The 26,359-nt window shown below is 32.6% G+C and overlaps 2 protein-coding genes across 4 annotated transcripts in view; one reads left to right on the plus strand and one right to left on the minus strand.

Moving 5' to 3' along the window:
* The window catches only part of LOC133193749 (UPF0415 protein C7orf25 homolog), a 71,621-nt gene that overhangs the window by 24,511 nt on the left and 20,751 nt on the right, over window positions 1–26,359 (minus strand). The window lies entirely within an intron of this gene.
* Window positions 3,731–24,088, plus strand: LOC133194118 (uncharacterized). 3 transcript variants are annotated; one of them, XM_061330094.1, is made up of 4 exons: window positions 3,731–3,912; window positions 10,649–11,498; window positions 11,737–11,924; window positions 21,947–24,088. In XM_061330094.1, exon 4 carries the CDS (start codon window positions 21,986–21,988, stop codon window positions 23,282–23,284), a length of 1,299 nt encoding a protein of 432 aa, XP_061186078.1. In that variant the 5' UTR covers window positions 3,731–3,912; window positions 10,649–11,498; window positions 11,737–11,924; window positions 21,947–21,985; the 3' UTR covers window positions 23,285–24,088. The 3 variants fall into 3 exon arrangements, with proteins under 3 accessions (XP_061186078.1, XP_061186077.1, XP_061186076.1); XM_061330093.1 differs by having other exon boundaries at window positions 10,649–10,835; window positions 10,972–11,924; XM_061330092.1 differs by having other exon boundaries at window positions 10,649–11,924.

A 26,359-nucleotide genomic window follows, 5' to 3' on the forward strand; every position in this document is an offset into this window, starting at 1 on the left:
CCTCACTGTATTCTTAAATAACAGAACAACCTACGGTATGGAATCAATATTTATGGTCATAATATCTTGGACCCCCTGCTTTATTAAACAAGCATGATATTTTGAACCCCCTACCCCTTAATTTAAAAGAAAAAAAAGGTGAACCAATATTTTATGGTCATAATATCTTGAACCTCACCCTTAACTATATAGATTAATTGAGACACCCCTCATGTCCACCTAAAATAAAATAAGAATTGGGGGTTCATATTTCACAACCATAATATTTTGAACCTGGGGTCAATATATTATAACCATAATATTTTGAACCCACAGGGTTCAATATATTATAGGGGGTTCGTTATATCGCAGCGAAAAAGTGAACCCAGGTTCAAAATATTATGTGATTATATTGGTTCAATATTTCGTGGTATCAAAATATTATGCTACACCGGGTTGACCAAAAGCATTCGCCCAAAAACTCAATCAATAAATGTTTTGTTTTTCCTTTTATTTTTTTTTTTTTTGACATACATGTATCTTGTGCTGGCTTCCATGGTGTAAATTTCCTTTACCGGCACTACAGTTAAACCTGGACAATGAACACCAACGTCAATACAAATAGGATTTAGCTGATGTATAACCACTCCAATATCTCTGATCACCAGTCCAGTATCTCACTCTGCGATCAAACATCAAATTTTTTATGACCCCTTAGTAAAACATTGGAAATGTTAGGCTTTTTAAAGTATAGATTTATATAGGAACCAATTTTCAAAGGTTATATAACAAAAGGGCTCTTTGGCCTTGCACAGAAATACATAACTTTTTAAATACTGTCACACCAAAATTATATATCACCTCACAAAATTTACAAAAAATAAAATTTTGCACACCTCTAAATAACAAAAGATTTACATCAAATATTCCAAGTGGAAGAATCTTGATACTGACAATCCCATAGACATAATGATATTTATTCAGTTAAAGCTGAACACGACTCATAAATATGCATACGCCATTTTCGATATTATATCTACGATACATCAACACCAGGGTATACTCTTTGCATTCATTACACCTGACTGCTTTATCACGGGTATCGGCGTGGAATGGCGACCCGTGTTCGTGCTGGTTATCTTGCATTACCTTTGTTTACATTTTATTGTAGCTACGTGTATCTGTGTTTTTTTTGTATACTGCACTTACCTGAACAACTGTAATTGTAAGTTTCTTTTGTATCTTACTTTCCTGCATTAGACGAGGTATTACAGTTATATTTTTCGCTACCGAGTGCTGTATAGCATACATCCGTCTACACCGGTGTCGACTGATTTTACTGAACAGTGTCCAAGTCAGGCCCTTTATATAAGGGTCCTCAGATATAGCGAGAATCCGAACAAAAATGGAGGACACATTGCTTTTATGAATCATGTTCAGCTTTAAATGCAACAATATATGAAATAGAGAGGTCGCCTGTCATACTAATGGTACAAAATAATTTGTACAAAAAAAAAAAAAACTAGGAAATAGAATATTCTCATCCTTGCCATGAAGATTATCTTGAACAATTATTATATCTATTTTGACATCAGAGACACAATTTTTTTTAAATCTGCTTATAATCAAATCTTACGAGGATACATGTATAAAATGAATATAACAGTGCACTATGCAAAACAAATAATACTTAAGGCTTGACAGGAACTTCCACCAATTGTCTATAAATCTTGTAAAGGTCATTTTAATAATTTGCCTGTTAAAAAGAAAAAGAAAATGGACTAACATACGAAACAGGTTTATAAGAAAGCAATGCTTTAATTTAAACATCTATTTACATTTTACCAGGCAAGACTAAAGAAAGCCTAAGCTATAACCTTTTTCTGCTAATGGCATCCACCCCCTCCCCTTACTTTGCACTATGACAGATAAAAGTGAAGTTGTACGTAACAAAATTCAATTGGTTACACATGTATTGATTTCTGTCTTTTTTACTGGAGTACCAAAAAGTACAGACTGCATAAACAAATGATTGTGCTGATCAAAGACAATTATAGATTTAACACTCTGTCAGAGTTAAGTCCATTTTTTTTCTTTTTTCAAATGTTTTAGTGTGCTTCATCTAAATCAAATTGTTCCTTTGAAATGTCTATAAATAAGTAGACTTGCCGTTTATCAAGAATAAGAGCAACTCAACAACCTGACAAGCGCAGACAAATAAGCTAGCCATACAAGAAGTCAAGCCATCTATCAAAATGGATAACTTTATTGAACATTTCAGTTCCAGAAATCTCTGACGACAAATAAATATGACAGTCATTGCAAAACTGCAGTCCGCAGAAGGCCATGTTCATCTGCAGGTTATCACCATGCACTGAAAACTGGAAACTCATACAAATAATTGCTCGAGTTTTTTTTATACATTTGTCATCATTGTCACAATATTTCTCACAAGAGACAGTGAAAGCATCAGAAATAGTTTCTGAACACTATTATTACAACATTCGGGCCCAATATTACAGACAAAATCAGTGATCCAGTCTACTGGCACAATTTCCATTTCACTAATGGAAATATATATGAAATCATTCTGTTTTCTGTGGCCTGAAGCATTACACTGACTTTGGTATCTTGAGCATTGACATCTCAAATACCATGGAATCTGAGTGAGTTGGAAATCCCAAGGACTTTTTATTTTCGTGTTTTTTTTACCCTTGATTTCTCAAATTCTCAGATATATCTCAAAATTTTTTTCTCCATCCAATCCTATTCAACATGCAAAGACTTGATTGCATGATTATACATAGCTTTTTAAATTAAGCTTAATTAATATTATGAAAGTAACTTTTTCCTCCATTTTTGTTACAGAAAGAAAAATAACAAAAATATGCAGCACTGTTAAGGTGTACTATGAAGAAATCAACAGATTAATAGAGAAGCTTGTACAAATAGATATCTTTTTAAAACTGAATTTGTTTTTGTAAAACAAATTATTCTAACATATGACTTAATATTAACTGAAAAAAAAAACATAGAATATATATCCTATTCTGTATTCACTTTCGTTTGGTCAGCTGATTTGACAGTCACATGATAAATGCATTAATATACTGAGTGTACTGTATGGACCGAAAGAAAAATTTCGCAAAAAATTAAGCTGTGATGAAATTTGATGACTTGGAGTATTATACATGCAAAATTTGTTTACTACATTTCTGAACATCCCTTGAAACCATTATGTAATTGCTGATACCATGATTAATTGTGAAAGTGCGTATTGTAAATATTTTCAATACGTTTCACAATTAAATTAATTCGCTGTTGTGAAACAAACATCACAAGATTGATGTAATGCGGTACACATACTAAGAATCAATCTATTTTTCACTTTGAATTATAATTCCTTAATCTTTATAAAATTAGCTCTTGAAATTCTGCAAAGCCAGAGAACTATTAAGAAGCTTTAAGGAATTACGTCTTGTTTACTAAAATTGCTTGACGCGCAGTGCATTATAATTATATGATGGTAATATAATATCTGTTGATTCTTTAATTAATTTTTGCAGCTTTATAACAACTAAATCTCCCTTTAATTACAGTTCTGATTGCTGTTGGAGGTTCCCTAGATCTCCTTTCTGAGCTATAAATACCTCATAATCATTCCTTGTAGCATCATAACATAACAGATTACTTATACTTAAACCTGGGGAATATAAATAAATACATGTACCCTGAGCTCTGTGCTGCGTTCAGTGCGATGTTGTATTAATTAACCTCGCTTAAACCTACACTAACCTGGCAATAAACACTACAGAAGCAATAAACAGCCAGATAGAATGTGTTATTTTCACCTGATAGTGTGTCCAAACAATATATAGACGGAGAGAACAAATAATACGTGGTGATTTTACCTGTCTGATTAGAAAGATGAAGGTGAGTACAAGCATCTAATACCCTTTTTTCACCCAAAATAAATTTCAGATGAGATAATTTAATAATTTTAAAAAAAAAATTCCAGACACTTGCAGAATTTTTTTTTTCTTTTTAGTTGTGTTCCAAATTTTTTACAGATTTATATATGGAACTCTTTTAATTCATAAAAAATGTGTATTTTTGCCTTAAAATATAACCTATTAATGTGAGACTGTTTTTCTACAATGTACCCAGTACCTAGATAGTTAAGATATGTATTACACATGTAGTAGATTTTTTTTTCTTTGACATTCTGATGCATTTTATTTGCTGCAGCAATAATGTTTCTCTGCAAAAATGTGCACCACATCCATTTAATGAATGCATTAGCAAGAAAAAAAGAGTCAAATTTGAAAGATTATAAGTTTCTTGAATGTGTGCAGCAGGCGCATTTCATTTTTTAAGTGCCTAAAAAATCTGCACTCAATGTGAGATTATTCTCCTTGGATAATTACAAGAAGTGCTTAATTAGTAGTAGTCTGTCTGACACCCTTGTATTGGACTTGAACATTCAACTTGTGTTTAGTGATTAAAGATCAGTGAAACAATATATTATTGGCCTCTTGATTGTAAATGCCAGTGACTATATGGTTAATCTGAGAATGGTCTCTTATTTTGTGGTATCTAAAGAAAAATAGGTCTATTTTATAAGACTTAATGCTGTTAGCTAGGTATTCAATGGTTTAAATAGCCATAAACTAGCTTGCAGAAATTTTCTGATGTTGAATCCGACAATGGATTTTTTTTTTATAGTTTTAAAATATTTCTTCAATTTTCAAGTTTTATATCCTATTTTAAGATTCCTTTAATTTTCTTCAGGTTATATGTCAAGAACTAAAGCTATAGAATGTAATTACTTCATGATGTCAGTATTTCTGACCCTTTTATATTCATTTCTATCATAATGTTAATAAATCCAACATTTTTTTGTGCATTTAACTTCAACTATGTCATTTTCAGCACACATTTTATATCCATTTATAGCTTGATTAGCTAGAAATTTAACTTAAGGGTAAACAGTTGTGAAAAAGAATTACATTTAATATCACTAATATACATTAATGTATACTGTTCAATATTCAGAATGATGTACTAAATTGTAATTTGCAAGATTGTGTCTTAAAAAATCTATTTACAACAGTACTCTGTGCATCTTGTACTGAAGCAGACAAGAAATTAAGGCCACATAAATTTAAAGTTCAGATTTTCATCCTAATTTCTTTAAAAATTGGGGCAAGTGGGGAGATTTTATTTTTTTTATTACTGTATGTATAAAACATATACGTAGCAAGCTTCTTATACAAAATTTTCATACTGAAAATTCCTAAATATGGATAGATTTTATTGATTATTCTTTAAATTGTATACAGAAGATATTTATCATATTGTAATGATGATTTTATGAGAAAGTTTGTACACACTACACATAACTGCTTGTAAGAAATTCAGGGAGCAGATCTGAATATTTTATACATACTGTTACTTTACCTCTTAATTAATATTTACATTTTTAAATTTCTTTGTCCGAGATAAAACTTAAAATAGTAAAAATACTTGATTTCCACATAAAGCTACTGGTTCATCGATAGGCGTGCATGGTTAAAAAAAAATCACATGCAGGGCGGGACGGGACAGGGAGAGTCAGAGGTAAGTGGGGCTTGAAGCACCTGAATTTATGAAATCAAGAGCATGTAAATATAAGGAATAACTGTCAGATCTTTTGGTTCCATGACAATGATCAAGCAATTGGCTTGCATGATAATTTTATGCATAAATGCCTTTGGCTTTCATGCACATTATCACACAAGCCAATTGCTTGATCATATCATGAAACCAAACAAGAAGTCTCTGACGAGACTGTAGCTCTGCTGGTTTGTACTTATAACAAAGGAAGATAAAAGTAGCACTTGGACTTGAAACTTTGCAACAGCTGCAATAAAAAGAATAATGATCCTTGGTTTAGTCTCTTTTTGTGGCAAGATTTATTGCAATCAGACTAAAACTGTAGGAGGAGTAGCCTTTTGAAAGAATTTTACAGAAATTTTGATTTTAGTAACCATAGCAACATCATTCAACAAAATCAAAAAACAATTAAGACAATTATGTTTCTTAGTGTAGTCTACTTGTGTGTCAAGTTATACTGAAATTAGACCAAAACTGTAGGAAGAGTAGCATTTTGAAAGTATTTCACAGAAATTTCTATTTTTAGTAACCATGGCAACACCATTCATCAAAATCAAAAAAAAAAATGATGAACAGAACTATGTATCTTAATGTAGTCTACTTGTGTGCTAAGTTATACTGAAATCAGACCAAAATTGTAGGAAGAGTAACATTTTGAAAGTATTACAGAGAATTTTCTGTTTTTAGTAACCATGGCAACACCATTCTTCAAAATTAAAAATCGATATACAGAAATGTGTATCTAAGTGTTGTCTACTTATAAGCCAAGTTTTATTGAAATCAGATCAACTGTAGGAGGAGTAGCCTTTTGAAAGTTTTTCAAGGAAATTTCTACTTTTAGTTACCATGGCAACACCGTTCACCAAAATCAAAAAACGATACAAAGAATTATGTATCTTTATGTAGTCTACTTGTGTGCCAAGTTTTAATGAAATCAGACCAAAACTGTAGGAGTAGCGTTTTCAAAGTATTTCCCAGAAACCTCTATTTTTAGTAATTATGGCAACACCGTTCATCGAAAATAAAAACCGATACACAGAATTATGTATCTTAGTGTAGTCTACTTATGTGCCAGGTTATATTGAAATCATACCAAAACTGCAGGAGGAATAGCGTTTTGAAATATTGTTTACAGACGGACAGACAGACAGCTAGACGGATGACTGACACCTTACTATCGCACAAGCTCTTCTGGTCTCTGACCAGTAGACAATTATTCCTTAATTCACCACTTCTTACTGGCCTTTTACTAAATGTATTTATTTTTTTGTTTGACCGACAACTACTTGTGCTTTGTTTGAAAATATCAGATTTCTACTGTCCTTATACAATAGCCTCTACTAATTAAATCAGTTCTTAGAGATTTATCATTCATTTTTCTGTAGCAATATTATTGTTTTAAGTCTGCCGACAACCCTTAAATATGAAATAAACTGCTGTTTTGCTCTCCATACCCTCCTGTGCTAAACATAGCACCACACAACTTTTAATACAAATGGGGAGTAATTCTAAAACTTAGACTGTAATTGATGGCAACCAACATATTGCAAAAGATAATAAAAAACAAAATTGAAAAAAAAGGGTGGGACACTTTGAGAGGGGTGGGCTGGGATGAGAATCTAAGGATAAATTTTATCTGGCCTAAATAAAATTTGAATGGATACAGTCAATTCTCAGATTATAGTCTTAAAGATTTATTTGTTTTATTCATTTTTATTTTATAAAAATATGAAAAATTTTTTTGTCTATTTTTCCCTAGTTGTCATCTGACAGTCTAAGATGATCCATATTTCATGTATCTGTGAGCGATTCACCATCTCCTTTTTTACTCCATATCATACTGAAGTGCAGATTGCATGGTTACAAACTCATTTAGATAACCACTGGCAAATGTTAGAATAATTGTTTAGACATTTTCACCATTAAATCAGACTGTTTGTGTATTATTTCTTTCTTCTCTCTCAGACATGTTGCTAATCTACATCCTTTGAAAATAAACTAAACAAAACAAGGTCCTTGTGAGGTCTTTAACACAGACCTGCAGAATACCATCAGATTCCGATCATTTTCAGATACAAAACTAATAATTTCCTTCTTTTTCCAATTCACCACCATAACAAAGCCCCCCATAGATGAATCAGAGGGTACAGTCTAAATTGGTTTAGATCTGTAACAAAGGACAGATGCTATTAACTTCATCTTGGCAATAACTTGAAACAATAATATATTTTTCCCTCTTACCAATAACACTAAGTGATACACTGGGGTCACCATACGATACACAATACATCTACATTATTTACTGGTCAATTACAGAAATATATATACACACCGCATGGCCAAAGTTTTACTGATTGGCAATCAACATAATAGCCACTAAACATAACATGGAATATACAGTCAAACCTCATTATCTGTAACTCAACGGGTCAAGATATCTGAAGGTTCCAGATGATTAGAATACAATAAGAAAATAGTGATTGGGACTTTCAAATCACTTCCACATATCAATGGTGTCATATCAACACCGTTTAACAAGATCAAAAACTGATATATAGAATTATGTATCCTTAGTATATTCTACTTGTGTACCAAGTCTTTTTGAGACTGGATCAAAACTGAAAGAGGAGTACATGTGTAGCACTTTAAATGAATTTCAGAGAAATTTCTATTTTTCCTAACTCTGGCAACACCCTTTGTGGAAATCAGAAACTGATATACAGAATCATGTATCTTTGTGTAGTCTACTTGTATGCCAAGTTTTATTGAAATTGGACCAAAACTGTAGGAGGAGTAGCGTTTTGAAAGTTCTTCACAGAAATTTCTATTTTTAGTAACCATGGCAAAACCATTCATTGAAATCAAAAACCGATATACAGAATTCTGTATCTTAGTGTCAAGTCTACTTATGTGCAAAGTTTTATTGAAATTGGACCAAAACTGTAGGAGGAGTTGCATTTTAAAAGAATTTCAAAGAAATTTCTATTTTTAGTAATGATGGCAACACTGTAAAAAATAAAAAGGCCAGTCATATAGAGAATTTTGTACTTTAGTATAGTCTTATTGAAATCCAGGACCAAAACTGTAATAGGAGTAACATTTTGAACTAGGAATATGTCTACAAGACATGAATGCCATGTCCGTGCAGGGTTTATTAGCGATGAAACATGAAGATTTGTCTTAGTGCATGAAGTTTGATGAAAATATCATGAATAATTTCTTTAAAAATGAGTTTTATACACAATAAATAAGTTTTCAAAAAAAATGGACACAATTGATGAATTCTCACAAATTAATGACCGTACCAGTGCATAAGCTTCGATCTTAAAAAAATATGAAAAGTTTCTTTGAAACTGAGCTAAAAAAATTTTGAGAAAAGTCAGGTCAAGGTCAAAAGGAAAGATCAAGGACAGAAAAATTGATGAAGTTGAATAGCTCTCCTCAATATGTATCAACATATTGAGTTTGATAAGATTTCTTTCTTTGAATCCTAAGCTAAACACAAATTGAAAAGTCAAGGTAAAAAATGTTGATGCCATTGAATACTCCCTTTGTATCAGCATATGAAGTTTGAGAGAAATATCTTAAATAGTTTCTTTGAAATTTAGCTAGACAAAATTTTGAAGTCAAGGTCAAAGGAAAGGTCAAGGTTAAATATGTTGAATAGCTCTCACCAAATTATGTACACATATCAGTATATTAGGTTTGATTAAAACATTTCAATAGTTTCTTTCTTAAACTAAGCTTAACGCTCATTTAAGAAAAATGAGGTCACTTGGTCAAAGGTAAGGTCAAGGTAAAAAAAAAAGTGTTAATGTAGTTTAACAGTTCTCATCAATATGTATAAAGACATAAGGTTTGATAAAAAATATTTTAAGTTTCTTTGAAATTGAGATATCACTTACATTGTATTTAAGAAAACTAAGATCAAGATCATAGGAAACATCAAGGTAAAATATACTGATGTATTGAATAGCTCTTTTCAATATGTATAAGCATATTGAGTTTTATAAAAATATCTTGAATAGTTTCTTTGAAACTTGAGCTAAACACAAATTTAAGAAAAGTGAGATCAAGGTCAAAGGTCAAGATCAAAAAATGTTGATGAAGCTGAATAACTCCCATCAATATTTATCAGCATATGAACTTCGATAAAAAAAATATCTCAAATAGTTTCTTTGAAACTGAGCGAAAAGTTTGATTAATATCATTTTCTGATGCCATATCAAACTAATGATGACATCACAGCTAATAAAAATGTTTAAAGTTTTGAAGTCTGCCAATATTGTCCTGGCTTAGAACAAACTCTCAGATTTCCCTCATCAAAGTTTGATTTTGGGGTTCAAGGGGGCAAGTTACAGCCATTACTAAATTTAGTCCTTTAATTAAGATAGATGATATATGGAGATAACGAACAGTATTCAAGCTCAAAGTCCATAAAAACAATTTACAAATCGGGAGCAGAGCAAACACGGACCTCCAAAAACATCAGAGGTGGGATCAGGTGCCATGGAGGAGTAAGCATCCCCTGCTGACCGGTCACACCCACTGTGTACTTGCTCCTTGTCAATATCGGGAAATAACATTCATGCAACTACATGTAAGTCAAACTACCCTGGATAAGAGAAACTTTATCCTGTATAGTAAATAAACTTGCCGATTGTAACCAAGTTATTGTAATCAATAGGTGTTCAATACTCAGGCTGATAAATTATTCAGGTAAAAAATAATCTGGTTGACAAAATCCATAGTGACTTTAGCTGTCACAGAAAATAAATTGTTGTTTTTGTATGGAGCACAAACCTATTAATACTATATTTATAACTACAACAATAAAAGCCATACCAATAACTTTGCAGCTGAGTTTGTTAATTATAATTATTTAATGAACTCATTAGGATCAGGATTTGTTCAATTTTATCTATAATCATTCAGATTTACATTCGTAACATTTTTTTTTTTTTTGAATTATGAAGTTTTTTTAAAAACAATTTCTTTTTTTTCCACATATCAGGTGGCCTCTGAGAATGTGACAGACCTGAATGGAAGCAGAGTCAGTGACACGGGGATAAGTACATTAAACTGCAAACCTGGACCTAAATCAGGAAACTGGGATCGTGAAAAAATGTACCGGTAATCTACTCTCTTTGATCTAGTGGACCTTACACACACTGTATAAGGACTATCAACTTTTAAAATTGGTAAAATGTTTATTATATATTATGATCAAAGCAAGTTCTATGACAAAGATGATAAAAAAAAGTGCCCATTTAGTGCTTTGTGGCTAAAAATCAATATCTGAAGAACTGCTTATATAAAGTTTATATTGTCATTTAGATCAATATACGGAAAACAATTTACGTATACCAGTGCAGGCTGGAATATAACTAGATGTTCTCAGCAGCATTCAAAAACAGATAGTTTACATCTGCGAGCGGCAAGGGTTGTGTAAGGACTCGGTATTCGGATACCCAATATGTCACCTGGCATCTGTGTGTGGAAATTTTGCCGGATCTGTGGTTTTCTCTCCGTTAATGTTTAAACATGAAAAGAACAAATGATGAATGCACGGAGAAATGTCTTTGAAGTTGAGCAAGTTTTTCAATATCTGAGCACACACTTAAATGGATTATTGTATTAACAACAGAAGTGTAAACAAGCAGTGCTTTAGTACAGACAGACCAAAAAGTGACAGACATTTGAAAAATTACTTGTATTTGAAGAAATACTGATAAGGACTTAGCAATAAATGTTTTTCTTGATTACAAAGGAAAATCACAGTTGTGTGGGCTGGACACTCTGGTTGGAGAAACTGCATATAGGTGGTTATAATAAGGAATCCTTCTAATGAAAGAATATTTATGGTAAGCAATCTCCAAGCACAGCTGGATTTTAATTCTGGGACAAATTATCAGTATCTGGAAAATCTTCAAATAAATCTTTTTATTTCACTCCCGTCATCAGGAATGGAGTAGAAAATAATGCAGTAACGTATTGATAAATGTGATAGTGAGAATTGCAGTTGAAAGCTCATTTTTGTAGGCACTGTGAGTTTCCATAAGCAAGAATTACTTGGGAACAACTCTTAAATTTTATTTTCAGCATTTATTTATACTGACAGAGATGACATTTAATAATGACGCAGAGTCAGACGGATAGTGTCAAATACACGAGATTCGAGTGCCAGTTTACGTGATTTAATTCAGTTCCATGAGATTTCAATTCACAGTGGATTATATTTTTTATTTTTGGACTTTCTTGAGGAACTTCACAAGCTTTTTAAGATTCAGGTAATATTTATTTAATATATGTATTTATTAATTCTCAAAGTAATATTCTTCTCAAATGGCACAGACAAATAGCTTCATTTTTCCGTCTACTTTCATTAATTATGCGAGAGAATTTGCAGATTGAGTTTTGTTGAAGTTTTTATATACATGCACCAAGCTACTGGTAATTAGACTGAGTTGATCTGATGACTATGAAAATTTCTGAATAAAATAATGTTTCCTGCGGTTAATCTTTACCAGAGATCAAAGAGCTCGTTATGAGTTGTTTATGTGTAAACCATCATTATTATGTTGATTCCTTCAAAGCTAATGCAGTGTGCCAGTAAAAAAAAAAAACAACAACAAAATCAAAATTTCTTTTTAAATTTTCTTTTTTTTTTGGTGTATCAGTCTGGGTTATACAAGTTTATACAATCTTCTGGGTACTTTATATATACTGTGCATGCATCTCTGTAACAGTGTATTTATGAATGGTCTTGTGTTATTTTCTCAATTTTTTTTTTTTTTTTGAATTAATACACCACTCTCCTTCCTCTCATCATTGGAAAGTGGAAAGAACGCACGGAGCTGATTAATATGACACACTGGTTAAAAAAAAATGCCTTTCGGTTGCAATTGAAAGCAAAAATTACCACGTCATAGAGGAAAGTATTAAAGCTGCAATTACTCAGGACGTCGTCAACATTTCAATATCATTATGATCATACGTGATTTATCCAGGAGGAGATAATTAACACTTCTACGCATTCCTGTCTGTCAAACACAAATATTGCCAAAGAGGCATAATTATCATATTCTATTAAAGAAAAGTTATGATTAAGATATAGTTTAGTATATGATTGTATACATGTATTCCTTTAAAGTGTTTTTTTAATTGAATACTGTTTGCAAGAAATTTTAATTTCATATTATTTTATCCAAATGCTAAAAAGAAAAACGAATTAAAATTCTTTATTGCCATAAATGCAAACAATTTTAAAGGGCATTAAAAGTACAAACATATGTTTTTCCATATTTCTGAGTCTTTCTATCATTTTTCAAAAAAAATTTCCCTCTTTTTGTAATGGTTATCAATAGATTTAAATATAGATTTAAAATTGTGCACATGACAGCCTACAAATCTGATATCCCTCACTTTAACCCCGGGTGTTAAGTTGATTTGTGACATGTGCAAAGGGGGACACATGTCATAATGTAAATGCAGGCCGTTAAAGATCGATACATATCACAAACAAATTCTCTTTTCTCCTTCACAGAAGATTACATTACTTTTTTTTTTTTATTTCTTTCAATGGAAATTTAATTAAAGAAATGATAACTGAAGCCATTGCCAAAGTTAAAGTTTTCAAAAGTCAGTCAAACTCCAACATCAAGGTCAAAAGATAAAAAATGTTGGTACCCAAGAGAGGGTCTTGTCACATGGAATACACAATGTGAAATGTGAAAACCCTAGCGATAAAACATTCAAAAATATGGTCAATATGTCAAAGTTTGGTAAAATTTAGCAAAAGTGGTATCCAAAGAAAGGTCGATCTTGTCACAAGGAATACACATGTGCAATAAAAAAATCCCTAGTTCCAACTAATCAAAACTTATGGGCAAAAGGTTAAATTTGATTATGCAGATAAAGAGACAGATGAATAGACCAAATCTTTAATTAGGGTGGCATAAAAACTGAGAGAAATGATCGCAAAAAATGACCAAAGCAAAAAAATCCATTATAAATTAAATGGAGGCACAAATAACTGCTGCAGATAAAACTGAGATTCAGTATGCATATGTTAGAGTCAACACCCATCCTGCTGTGTTCTGTATCAGACAAAAGTTAAAATTTCAAAATGATCAAGTTCACTTGATATGTTTTATTATTTTTCAGAATATATTAGATTTTTATAAGACAGCATGAGATATCATACAACTTGATTAAAAACACATTATGTGATATCAATAATGTACATTTTGTACATTTATCAAACCTGATGACACAATTTCTGTCTGATGAAGATGATCTCTCATATATAACTGCAGTAAAAATATCACTAACATACATCATGTTCAACAAGATGTGTTTGTGAAACACTGATGCCCCCATATGGCAGCTCATGGCAAGGGTTAAAGTTTCTCAAATGCAATCAAACTCAAACATCAAGGTCAAGAGATAAAAAATTTTGGTATCAAGAAAGGTCTTGCCCATGAAAAAAGGAATCCCTAGCACCAACCGTTCAAAGGTTATTGCCAAGGTTAAAGATTGGTAAAATTTTTGCAAATAAAGTGGGTCAAACTCCAAGGTCAGGAGGTCAAATATGTTGGTAACCAAAGAAAGGTCTTGTCGCTAGGAATACACATAGCTCCAACAAATCAAAAGTTTAATGGGCAAGGTTAAAGTTTTTGCAGACAAACAAACACAGACAAACGGACGGACTATATATGGATAAACTATATTATGTCACCTAATCTTGATTATGGGGGCATAAAATTGAACCAAATACAAGTGACTATATATATATAATATATATCTATAGTCATAAATTAATAAATTTTGCAAATAAACTCCGAAACGGGTGCACCAGATTTCTTACTTACTCCTCTAAGAATACACATGATACAAGATGATGTCCGTAAACTATATTTAGATTTCACTTGCATTGTAAGTATCGTACATTAAATTAAAAGTCTACTTTTATTTTCTATAAACAGCCATGAAATAGCAAAAACATGAGTACGGTGGCGTTTTTCGGTTGGCGGATCTAAGTTACTGGCAATTTTTAATGAAACTGACAACAAGCAATCGTTTATTTATTTCATTAAACGTCATTACTGAATTATTCAATCAAAACTTGATTTAAATGATATAAAAAAAATAAGTTGTGATAACTGATTAAAAAGGAAAATATGCAAATTATTTTCGTCATTCACCGATCGTGATATTGACGGAAGCTTCTAGAACATCATATAGCATCGAGCCCGATGTTAAAAAGAAAAACTAGGCGATTATAGCTGCTTTAACATAAAAAAAAAGCTTTTGTGTGAATGGTCATTGAAATAATGGTAAATCACTGATAACACTGTAAGTTGTGAATATATTTATATATCGAAAGACTATTACATATATGTTGTAGGTTTTCCTAATAAATTTATTGGTAAAATTTGTATATATATTCCTCACTGAGAGCATCGTGGCAACGAACCCGAAGTACAATTTCTACTTCGTAATAAACTTGCTTACATGAAAAGAGAATATTAATGAATAAGGCATTATTCAAATACAATTATGCTGTTAAATTTTGCATTTTAATCAATACGTTTCAGTTTTTTTCTGAATACAGTCTTTTGTATCAAATACTCGGCCTATTCCAGTGGCGGATCCAGGAATCTTAAAAAAAGGGGGGGGGGGGCAACAAGTTTGGGGTAGGGGCCCACGGACACACCGAAAAAAAAATTGATTTATTAAATTTTATGTATATTTTGGACACAAAACGGGAGGGGGGATGGGCCCCTCTAAATTCGCCAGAGTAATCATAGGGCGTTGAATAAAAGCTAATTTTTACACAGGTACTTGGGCCTTGGATTATATATATGTATGTACCTTATTGATATGTAAAAAAAAGAGGTAAGGTACAGTTTTTACATATCAATAAGGTACATACATATTTATAAACCAAGACCCAGGTACCTGTGAATCTTGACCAAAAAAAAATCTATTTCTCAGTAAAATGTGCATATTCACTGTTTTTATTCTTGACGGAAATGAATAAGAGCATCTGAAGTACAATATCCGTAACATAGTATATACAATATCCATAATATAGTACATGTATATAACAGGTTTCACAATAAACGTCAATTAATGATATTGTTATTTAAGTTTTACAGGGGGGGGGGGGGGGGGGGTTAGAGACGTACTTCTACTTTATGCGGGATTTTGAACAAAGTATTTCTTCTTGCTATAAGCCTGTAGGCTGTCAGTAGAAACTACAATATATACATGTATATTATTAGATTTTTTGTGTCGGTATTGGTATAAATTCAATTCCCCGCGCTTGCGCGGGATTTCATCTAGTATATATATAAATGGATACTGGCCTGAGGCCAGGGTAGCTCAGTGGTTAGAACACCTGACAAGTAATACAGCCTGGCCGGGTCCAGGATTCAATTCCCAGTAATAAATTTTTTCCTTTCCTGTTACATACTGTAACAATACAGAAAAACTGATAGATTGTGGTTTACAGATGAACTTAGTGCTAACTGAACAGAAAAACTAGCCAATGAAATTCCAAATAGCTTCCATTTTTCTAATCAAAATCAGATTCTGAAGAATATGAAAAATAAGACCAGTGGATTGTTAACACTTTGCCTTGGAAATACTAGGGTTTTTTTTTTTTTTTTTTAGATATTGTACTTTTCTAGAAATAGAATCACCCAAACATTTTATAATGTGTCACATTCTTTGTACAGTTCAGTCACCACAAGTTTGTGAACGTCTTTGACATTATCATTTCAATAGCAAGGACCAAATGTTTGATTTTTTTTTTTCATTTATACAGTAAAACTCAGTTAAAAAGAACTTGCTTATAAAGAAATCTTGTTTATAAGGAAACTTTTATGAATCCTGTAAAAGACTTTCCATAATGTTCTTATAAAGAATCTTGGTTAATGAAGCAAAATTTGAGGTCCCAGTGCCTTTCTTATAACCAAATTTTACTGAAAATCCCTACCGGCACAAACATGTTAACTTTCATGTTTCAAACGTAAATTTAGTAAAATAATTACAATTTTTTTTCAAGATTTTATACTTTACAGTTTACACCAGATGTACTGTGAACACTGAGCTCACAAAATGAAACCCCCGATCCTATATGAATATAATTGCAAAGTCCATTTTTTGCTATGGACAACCTCAAATATCTGTTTGTTAAGAACATAAAATAGGAGGTGTACAGCAACAACTATATGATAAAGATTCTGTGAAAGCCTCATTAAATCTTACTGAGTTGCTGATAAGGGATGGGTATCCCCAATGTTATAAAAAGAATGGCAATATCCAGGTTTTGTTATGGGAAACCCCATTATCTGTCTGATCAAAATGTAAAATAGGAGATGGTTCACAATGACACCACGTAATATTAAAGATTCTGTGAACATTTCATTAAATTTCATTCTGTGGTAAAGGAGGAGTTGCGGATAAGAAATGGGTACTGTTGCTGACACACAGACAGAAGGATGGACACTATATATCCCAAACTTTTCAAGTGGGTAGTATAAAAATGATCTTTTCAAAAAATAAAATGTTTATTTATAACCATCCTCGCAAGCCAGGGGTCCTGAGTCAACACGTTGCCGTTGGTCCAACGACAACGTGTTGACTCAGGACCTCTGGCTTGTGAGGATGATTTTTAACAAGTTAGAATCTTTAAAACACTCAACCCAAGAACATGATCAACAGTCATTCATTCAGAATTTGCTGTTTAGTACTCCTTAACAATTAGCACAACTTATTGTTAAATTCTATGGATTATTAAGCATTTCAAGAATAAATGAATCAAAGGTCAAACCACAAAGAAGCCTACTTCCAAAACAGAGTATAGTCAAATATTATACAGCAGTCTGTCAAGACTTTGATGGCGAAGCTTGTGTTGACAGCTGACTGTGACACCATGATCATAAGAGGCAACCAAAAAAGAGACAAATTAAAGGGGGGAAGGGGCAGTAAGTAACCCCTAAAAAATTTAACAAAAAATGCTGGCTATATGTATCCCAAATTCAAAATTAATAAACTATGGAAATGTGCACGAATACTGCAATTAAACTACAAGCTGTGATATATTATGACACACAGAAAAGGATTATATTTGCAGTAATCTATAAATCTATGTCAGTTTTTTCAAGTTTATAAAAGAATTAAGTCACGTTCTTGTCTCACTTACTGGTATCAATTGTACCTTTAGAGAAAAGTTCTGACAAAAGTATAATACTCAGTGTGTTAAAATAACATATAGTATATCAGCAGTAGCGGCTTGGATACTCCTACTTAATAGTCTTAAGTACTTTATTATTATAATACCAATGATCAACCACTCCTTCATAACATAAGGCCATCTAAGTTCAGACAACAATAAGTAATGCTCACATTTTGTACTTTCTATATAGGATTATACTGAATCCTTATTAGTGACAATCCTACTGAAAAGACAGCTGGTCTTTAAACCAATACAGACAGAGTCGTAAAGGAACTTCATATATCTGATGAAAAACTGATAAAGATGGTATATGATATCAGATGGTTTGATATTAGATGATATGATATAAGATGGTACAAGTATCATGGTATGATATCAGATAGTTTGTTTTTTTTTCAAAATACTTAACAAATTTAATCCTTATTGATATTTTTAAGTCTATTCATCATACTTAATATTGAAAAATAAATAAATATTGCAAATTCATATCCTTGCAAAACTTTTTACCAAAATAATTTTTTTTAAATCTGAATTTGGGACCTTTTTCAAACTGACTCTGCATGATCATTCTTAATTTCTGCATGTTCCTAAAAATATCACCAGACTAACATCATAACCCAGTTCCCTGAACATTAATGCCATCTGTTTCTTTTTTTTTATTATTTATTTATCCCAATATTATGCCAGTAAGTTCTTTTTTTTTTTTTTTAAGAACATCTCAGATTCTGATATCAGAATCAGTGCTTCCTTCACTTTTTTTCTGAGAAACATCCAATTGAAATGACAATTAACATATAAACAACATTATAAATATAAAATCAATAGACCTTATTTTTTAAATTGTACACAATTTTAGTGTGCGTGCTGACAACACCTTTTTTCATTAATGTAATTTGATTTCCTATTGGAATGAATACCAATGTATCTCCATTATCGATGAATTCTTAACAAAAATTAAGCAATACAATTCCTTCTTTCAAGATGCAATAAGTAACATGTTATTGAGGAGTCTGAAAAGAAGTTAATCTCATTGCGATTGGAAGTCAACCATTAGATGTTATTATTTGACAGTTTGATGAAATAAGACTTCTTTAAAAAATTCTACCATAAAATAATAAGAGATCGACGTACTTGAAATCTACAACTAAGGCATCTGGGGCCCGTTTTTACAAAAGAACTTACAACTAAGACCAAAATCTTTAGTTGATTGTAAAATTTTGCAAAATTATTTATTATGTTTGAAATTGCTAGCATAAAAATATCTTGTTAAATTCTTTTTAAAAAAATTTTTAAAACCATTTTCAAATAAATGTAAATTAGAAAGCAATAGGCAGAATCAAATTTTGGTCTTAGTCGTAATTAAGTTCTTTCGTAAAACGGACCCCTGACCTCTCCCATCAGAAAGTTGAGATGAGGTTGAGACAGGTGAATTTAAGCTGCATGCAAATTAAATGTACCTGCTATTAATTAACAGTTATAATGTATGAATTTAATTATTTTTCAAAAGATAAATCATAAAGCCAAAGTTAATTTTTTTCTGCCCAAAGTGAAATTCATAACATTTGTTCTGACAACCCTTTGAGAAATTTTTCACTCATGTTGGGAGTCACTACCAATTGCTGGTGGAAGGATATAGAACGTTATCATGTTTACTCCTTTATACAGTGGATATAGCGCATATATCCATGGTTGTGACGTCACAATGGTTTTTACGTGAATTTGATCAAGTCAAATATTGTGGATTTACATATATAAACAGTATAAAACATGAAATAGCTATGTGTAAAACGTGTGACAAAAAGAATCTCCAATGGTTTGTGGTTGGACATGATTTTTTATCCAAGTTCTGTGTTTTTATCCCTGGGCCTTGGTGAGGAGATAAAATCACATGAGTTGGATAAAAAATCAACCACGAACCATAGGAGATCCTATATTTATCCAACTCATTGTGTGTTTTTATCCAACTCGCTAAGACTCAGGGATGAAAACACACAATTCAGATTAAAAAATCATATCCAACCACAAACCATGGGAAATCCTATATGTACTTGATGTTTATTGCCCTTGAGCATTAAGGGTCCTTTTTTTGTGCCAGCATCTATTAACATGATTAAGTTACAAAATGGGACCTTGGTTTACAGGTAGCCAACAGTGGATTAAAATCAACAACATAAAAATCAACTCTTTATCCTAAAGAATTTTTGTTTTATACTTATTCTATTTATAACAATCCTTGTACACATCCATCTGAGTCATCAAGAAGCCATACTAATATATTAATTGTTTACTATTTGCTAATCAATATAAAAGATTCATTTACCATATTTTGATCCATTCATTCATCATATCCATATAAACAATGCTTATAATAATAAATTCAAGCTAACAATGAAGTATATTCTTTCCTTGTAATTTTAAAATGTATTAGGCCACATAAATTTAAAATTTAGATACTAATTTGCTAAAAAATTGGGGCAGGTGGGTGGATTTTATTTTTTATTTTTTATAATTGAAAGTATCAACAAAATATTCGTACACATAATTTTACATTATGTTAATGCCAATATGAATAGATTTTATTGTTTTTATCTACAGAAGATTCTTGTTATAGAAAATTAAAATATTTATAGTTTTATTAACAAATTATCAAGTACACAGATAGGTACGGCACACGCCAAACAAAATGGGGTGCTGATCCTAATAAATTGCATATGCATTTTTTCTCATCGGCTTTTCCCCAAATACCCTTATAGTTTTCACCAACAACTCCTTCTGTTCTGTGTGATATACAGATATCACAGATTTCCACTGTCCTCATACATTCAATCGTTCTTGAGACTTGATATGTTCGACATTAAAATATATCATATTTGCAAAACAGGATTGTGTATATCTGTAAAATATTCTACTGAAAAGACCTAGGCCTGAACAGTTTTAAGATTTAACATTTCCTTAGCACTGTTATTCTCTAAAGTCTTTGGACGATGTTTAATTTTTTTAATGCAAAATCACATATAACTGGAGATCGTTATTTAAAACTTGACCAGTGATGGTATCTAGATGTGTTTATGTTATTTTTGCTTTTCTGCCTTCTCTATACTAACAAATTATCTTTACCTTACATATTTAAACTGCTTTTATTGCCAATTTTTCTCCATTCTTCACATAGTTTTTTGCTATAAATAGCGACTTTTAATACAGACGGGAGATAACTCTTAAATTTTGACCCAGATTCTTGCTGTATAAAAATACATGAAAATAATACGTTTGACGCTCAAAAAGCAAAATAAAAAACAACGGGGCGGGGCACTTTGAGAGGGGCGGGCGGGGATGAGAATCTAAAGATTAATTTTACCTGGCCTTATTAACTAAAATTGCAAATTTTTTTGATTACAACAAATCAACATTGTTCATCTCTGCCATGTTGCTATTAAAAAATTAATGTGTTCTACTGTCTATGGACTTGCCAAATTTGCCTTTCAGTGTTTTTCTTACACATTATGCTAGGGGCTATATTACTTTTGCTCAACTCATGGAAAATCACAAAACGAGAGAATTAAGTGCTACCAAAAATTACTTACAATAATTTTACATCTTGCTTGCAAGAGGGACTATCAAAGTGGTAATTTTTTGCAATGGTTATCTTGAAATTTTTTTTTTTTTATACAATACAACAGAGTTTTATTTTAAGTTGCCAGTGACCTCTCATGATTACAAAGTCAGCATATCTTTGCATTTACTTATTGTACAAACATATCAAAAGATGGGTAACATAAAATAATGAATTTGTTTCCCTCAAGAGAAACTCGTCAGATATTCATTCCTTAATGTGGGCATTATTAAGTCTTCTTCAAAAAATGTATATCATATAGCCATCGGAAATATCAGTGGCTATTAGATATAAGTATTTTATGTACATTATTGGTTTTAGTGGATATATCAATATGTACATGTATAATTAAAATAAAGCATTAATCCAGCTGATTTGTACATCTGTATTCAATTAATATATATAAATTTATTACATTAGAACTGCTCTCTAATAACAGGCTTTCACTCTTTCAGAGCTTGGATGGGTAATTGAACTCTGGGTACATCCGTGTGATGCCCACCCTTGAAGGAAAAATGTTATCCACCACTTCAGCTGAGACAGCTTTCCACAATCTCCACGTGGAGTCATCCACTACATCCTCCATCCACCTCTCCTGGGGAACATTAAACGAAAATCTCCTCAGGTCTACTATACTGGCCTTCCAGGTGCATTACCAAAAAGAGGCTAGCAAGTATGTGCAGTATGGCCCTAGATTACCAGCTACTGCCAACGAGTATGACATCAAGAATCTTGTGGCTGATACATTTTATAAAATTTGTTTGGTGATATATCAAAATAACACAGTGACACCCGATAGGGAGTGTGTTGATGCCTCAACATCTAATTGGCGAATTCCTGTCTCAATATCAGTTGGCAGCAGCATAGGTGCCGTTTTGGCACTCTTTCTCATCATGCTCATCGTGGTGGCAGTGGCACGCTGTCCGTTTGGCATACGCTGGCACCACAACCAGAGAATGACCGGTAGAAAATATGACAGCATGTCTTCTCATTTCCACTACGATTTCAGTGATACTTTGACTCACGAACGAGAAGACGATTTTATATCGGATCACAGTGATAATGGATTATATAAGGAAGGATGTAATCATAGTTCCTGTTATACTCATCCTGAGTATCGCTCGGCTCCCTCACAGCTCTGTAATGGCCACCACCACCATCAGGTCACATTCAGTCAGCACCCTCCTACAATATGTACGGGGGCGCGACCCAAAGTTGCCAAGCATTGTCAAAAACCGTCTTACCTTGGGAAAAAACATCTTATGTCACAGTACTCGACAGACTCTGAACCTGATCACGTGACTTTAGAAAGGGAGCAACAAAGGACACACCAAAGCAAGCTGTGTGATCAAACTCACGTTTGTTTTGGTGATGATAATTATAATCTACAGATGTCAGACACAACTGACGTTGACTTTCATCATTCACATGTGTGTTGTGCTAGAAATCAAAACAACGATTATCTGAATGGACATGGACCTCTCTCATGTGAAGCAGGGGGATCCATTCTCCTCCACAAAGCCCCCAGTCTGAATCAGATAGACGTTTCATCAAGTGATTCTGGATACAGGGACGCATTGCATCAAGGTCCTTCAGAGTCATTTGAGGATGATAATGCATTTTTTTCTGCCACAGAGAATTTTTCGTCAGATCTCGATACAAATGACAGTATGCAAAAGAGAGTGACTTCTGATGAATATGAAATGAGTGACTTGTCGGATAAAACAAAATCCATTAAGATCCCCCTCACAGCAGGATCGGATCAATCTGAGCTTGTTTCTGAAGAAGCATAATAGCAACATTACGAGGCATGCAACAAATTTTATATCGGATTTATTTTACAACATTTAGATTCCACAGACATCAGCAATCATGCTGATTTCAACTCAGATCAAAACGTTTATACATACTTCATTTCTCCTTTATTCAGCTTCAAGCTGTGCTATAATAAGCTAATCTTACATATCATTTTAATTCATTTTGGAAAAATTTATGAAGGTACGTCTTTAAACAAACTCTTGAAACTTTTAATCTAGGAGAGAAAAACAATTTTAAAAAAAAAAAAAAAAACCTCCTGATGTCTTAAAATAGATTCCTAGTATCAGAGGTAAACATTACCAGCTTATGATTTGCTCAAAGAAATCAGATCTATATTCAAAGGAATGGGCAGGAAAATTTTTAATCTGAATGTTGTTATTTTTTTTCCTTTGTCATGATCCTCCTAGCTTTGTGCTAATATCATTTTTTCTTGGTATGATGAATTTTAGAAATGAGTTTGCAACACATTTAGTATACATACATACTTGTATACCCTTTCTATCTGAAAAATACTTTCTATTATGCATAGAAGCTACCTTATTTTTGTCACTCAAAGAAGTCATCCCTTACAAATTCAATTTCATGTGAACTGAACTCTAGCCTTTTGAAGGACATTCACCTGAAAATGGTCGATATAACATAATGGATTTATTTATTATCTTTATGGTGAAATTATAATCAAATTCATTGATCTATGTCATGATGCGCACTAAATTTTATGATATTTATATTTTTATTCTCCTCCTGTATCTATTCCTAATAAATTTTTAAAAAGTTTTTTCTTTCTTGTTTTCATCATGTACAGGGTCTATAAAAGTTTATGAATAGATTATATGTAGGCTAACAAAGGTTTACAAAATTGTTGACTAAGTCATTATAAATTAAATAAATGTAGAATTTTGATTCTGATACCATGAACCTTTGGATTGAGAGATTCAAATTCTAGATAAAATTTCCACTAACAAAAAGTAACAAGAGGCCCAGGGGCCACATCGCTCACCTGAGCACTGTGGCTAGGAAAACAAGAGGCCCATGGGCCACATCGCTCACCTGAGCACATTGGCAAGGCAAAAGCACAAATCAGTTCAGTATTGAAAAGATTCCGGGGGGGGGGGGGGGGGGGGGGGGTCTTGAATTTTTGACTACCTGATGATGCTTCCATGTCAATATATAATTTGTTTTAACAAATGGCTTTGTTGTACTTGAGAAGATTTTTAAAAAAAATTCCCATATATTCCTCTGTAAAAATTTGATCCCCCATTGTGGCTCCTCCCTATCCCAGGGGTCATCATTTGAACAAACTTGAATCTACACTACCTGAGGATGCTTCCATATCAATATGACTAAACATAGCTTTTCTGTTCTTGAGAAGAAATTTTTTTCTATATGTTCCTATGTAAAACTTTTGATCCCCTTATTGGGCCCCACCCTACCCTCGGGGGTCATCATTTGAACAAAATTGAATTTACACTACCTGAGGATGCTTCCATATCAAAATGACTAAACATGATTTTCAGTTCTTGAGAAGAAGATATTTTCCTATATGTTCCTATGTAAAATTTTCGATCCCCCATTATGGCCCATCCCTATCCCCTGGGGTCATCATTTTAACAAACTTGAATCTACACTACCTGAGGATGCTTCCATATCAAAATGACTAATCATGGCTTTGCCTGATTATCATCAGAACATATCTTCCTATATATTTCTATTTCAGACTTTTATCCTCCATTGTGGCCCCGCCCTACCCCCGGGGGTCATGATTTGAACAAACTTGAATCTACATTACCTGAGGATACTTCCACATAAATATGATCAATCAGGGCTTTGCTGTTCCTGAGAAGAAGATATTTAAAGATTTTTCCTATATATTTCTATGTAAAAATTTGATCCTCCATTGTGGCCCCGCCCTACCCCCGAAGGGTCATGATTTGAACAAACTTGAATCTACACTACCTGAGGATGCTTTCATATAAATATGAAAATTAGGGCTTTGCTGTTATTGAGAAGAAGATTTTTAAAGATTTTTCCTATATATTTCTATGTAAAACTTTGATCCTCCATTGTGGCCCCGCCCTACCCCCAGGGGTCATCATTTGGACAAATTTGAATCTACACTACCTGAGGATGCTGCAATATAAATATGACCAATTAGGGCTTTGCTGTTATTGAGAAGAAGATTTTTAAAGATTTTTCCTATATATTTCTATGTAAAACTTTGATCCTCCATTGTGGCCCTGCCCTACCCCCGGGGGTCATGATTTGAACAAACTTGAATCTACACTACCTGAGGATGCTTCCATATAAATATGACTCATCATGGCTTTGCTGTTATTGAGAAGAAGATTTTTAAAGGTTTTTCCTATATATTTCTATGTAAAACTTTGATCCTCCATTGTGGCCCTGCCCTACCCCCGGGGGTCATGATTTGAACAAACTTGAATCTACATTACCTGAGGATGCTTCCATATAAATATGACTCATCATGGCTTTGCTGTTATTGAGAAGAAGATTTTTAAAGATTTTTCCTATATATTTCTATGTAAAACTTTGATCCTCCATTGTGGCCCCGCCCTACCCCCAGGGGTCATGATTTGAACAAACTTGAATCTACACTACCTGAGGATGCTTCCATATAAATATGACTCATCATGGCTTTGCTGTTATTGAGAAGAAGATTTTTAAAGATTTTTCCTATATATTTCTATGTAAAACTTTGATCCTCCATTGTGGCCCCGCCCTACCCCCGGGGGTCATGATTTGAACAAACTTGAATCTACATTACCTGAGGATACTTCCACATAAATATGATCAATCAGGGCTTTGCTGTTCCTGAGAAGAAGATTTTTAAAGATTTTTCCTATATATTTCTATGTAAAACTTCGATCCTCCATTGTGGCCCCGCCCTACACCCGGGGGGTCATGATTTGAACAAACTTGAATCTACACTACCTGAGGATGCTTACATATAAATATGAAAATTAGGGCTTTGCTGTTATTGAGAAGAAGATTTTTAAAGATTTTTTCTATATATTTCTATGTAAAACTTT

This window comes from Saccostrea echinata, unplaced genomic scaffold (assembly GCF_033153115.1).
Source record: "Saccostrea echinata isolate AGI-Se365-2 ecotype Australia unplaced genomic scaffold, CSIRO_AGI_Sech_v1 ptg000028l, whole genome shotgun sequence".
In the NCBI taxonomy this organism is placed as follows: domain Eukaryota; kingdom Metazoa; phylum Mollusca; class Bivalvia; order Ostreida; family Ostreidae; genus Saccostrea; species Saccostrea echinata.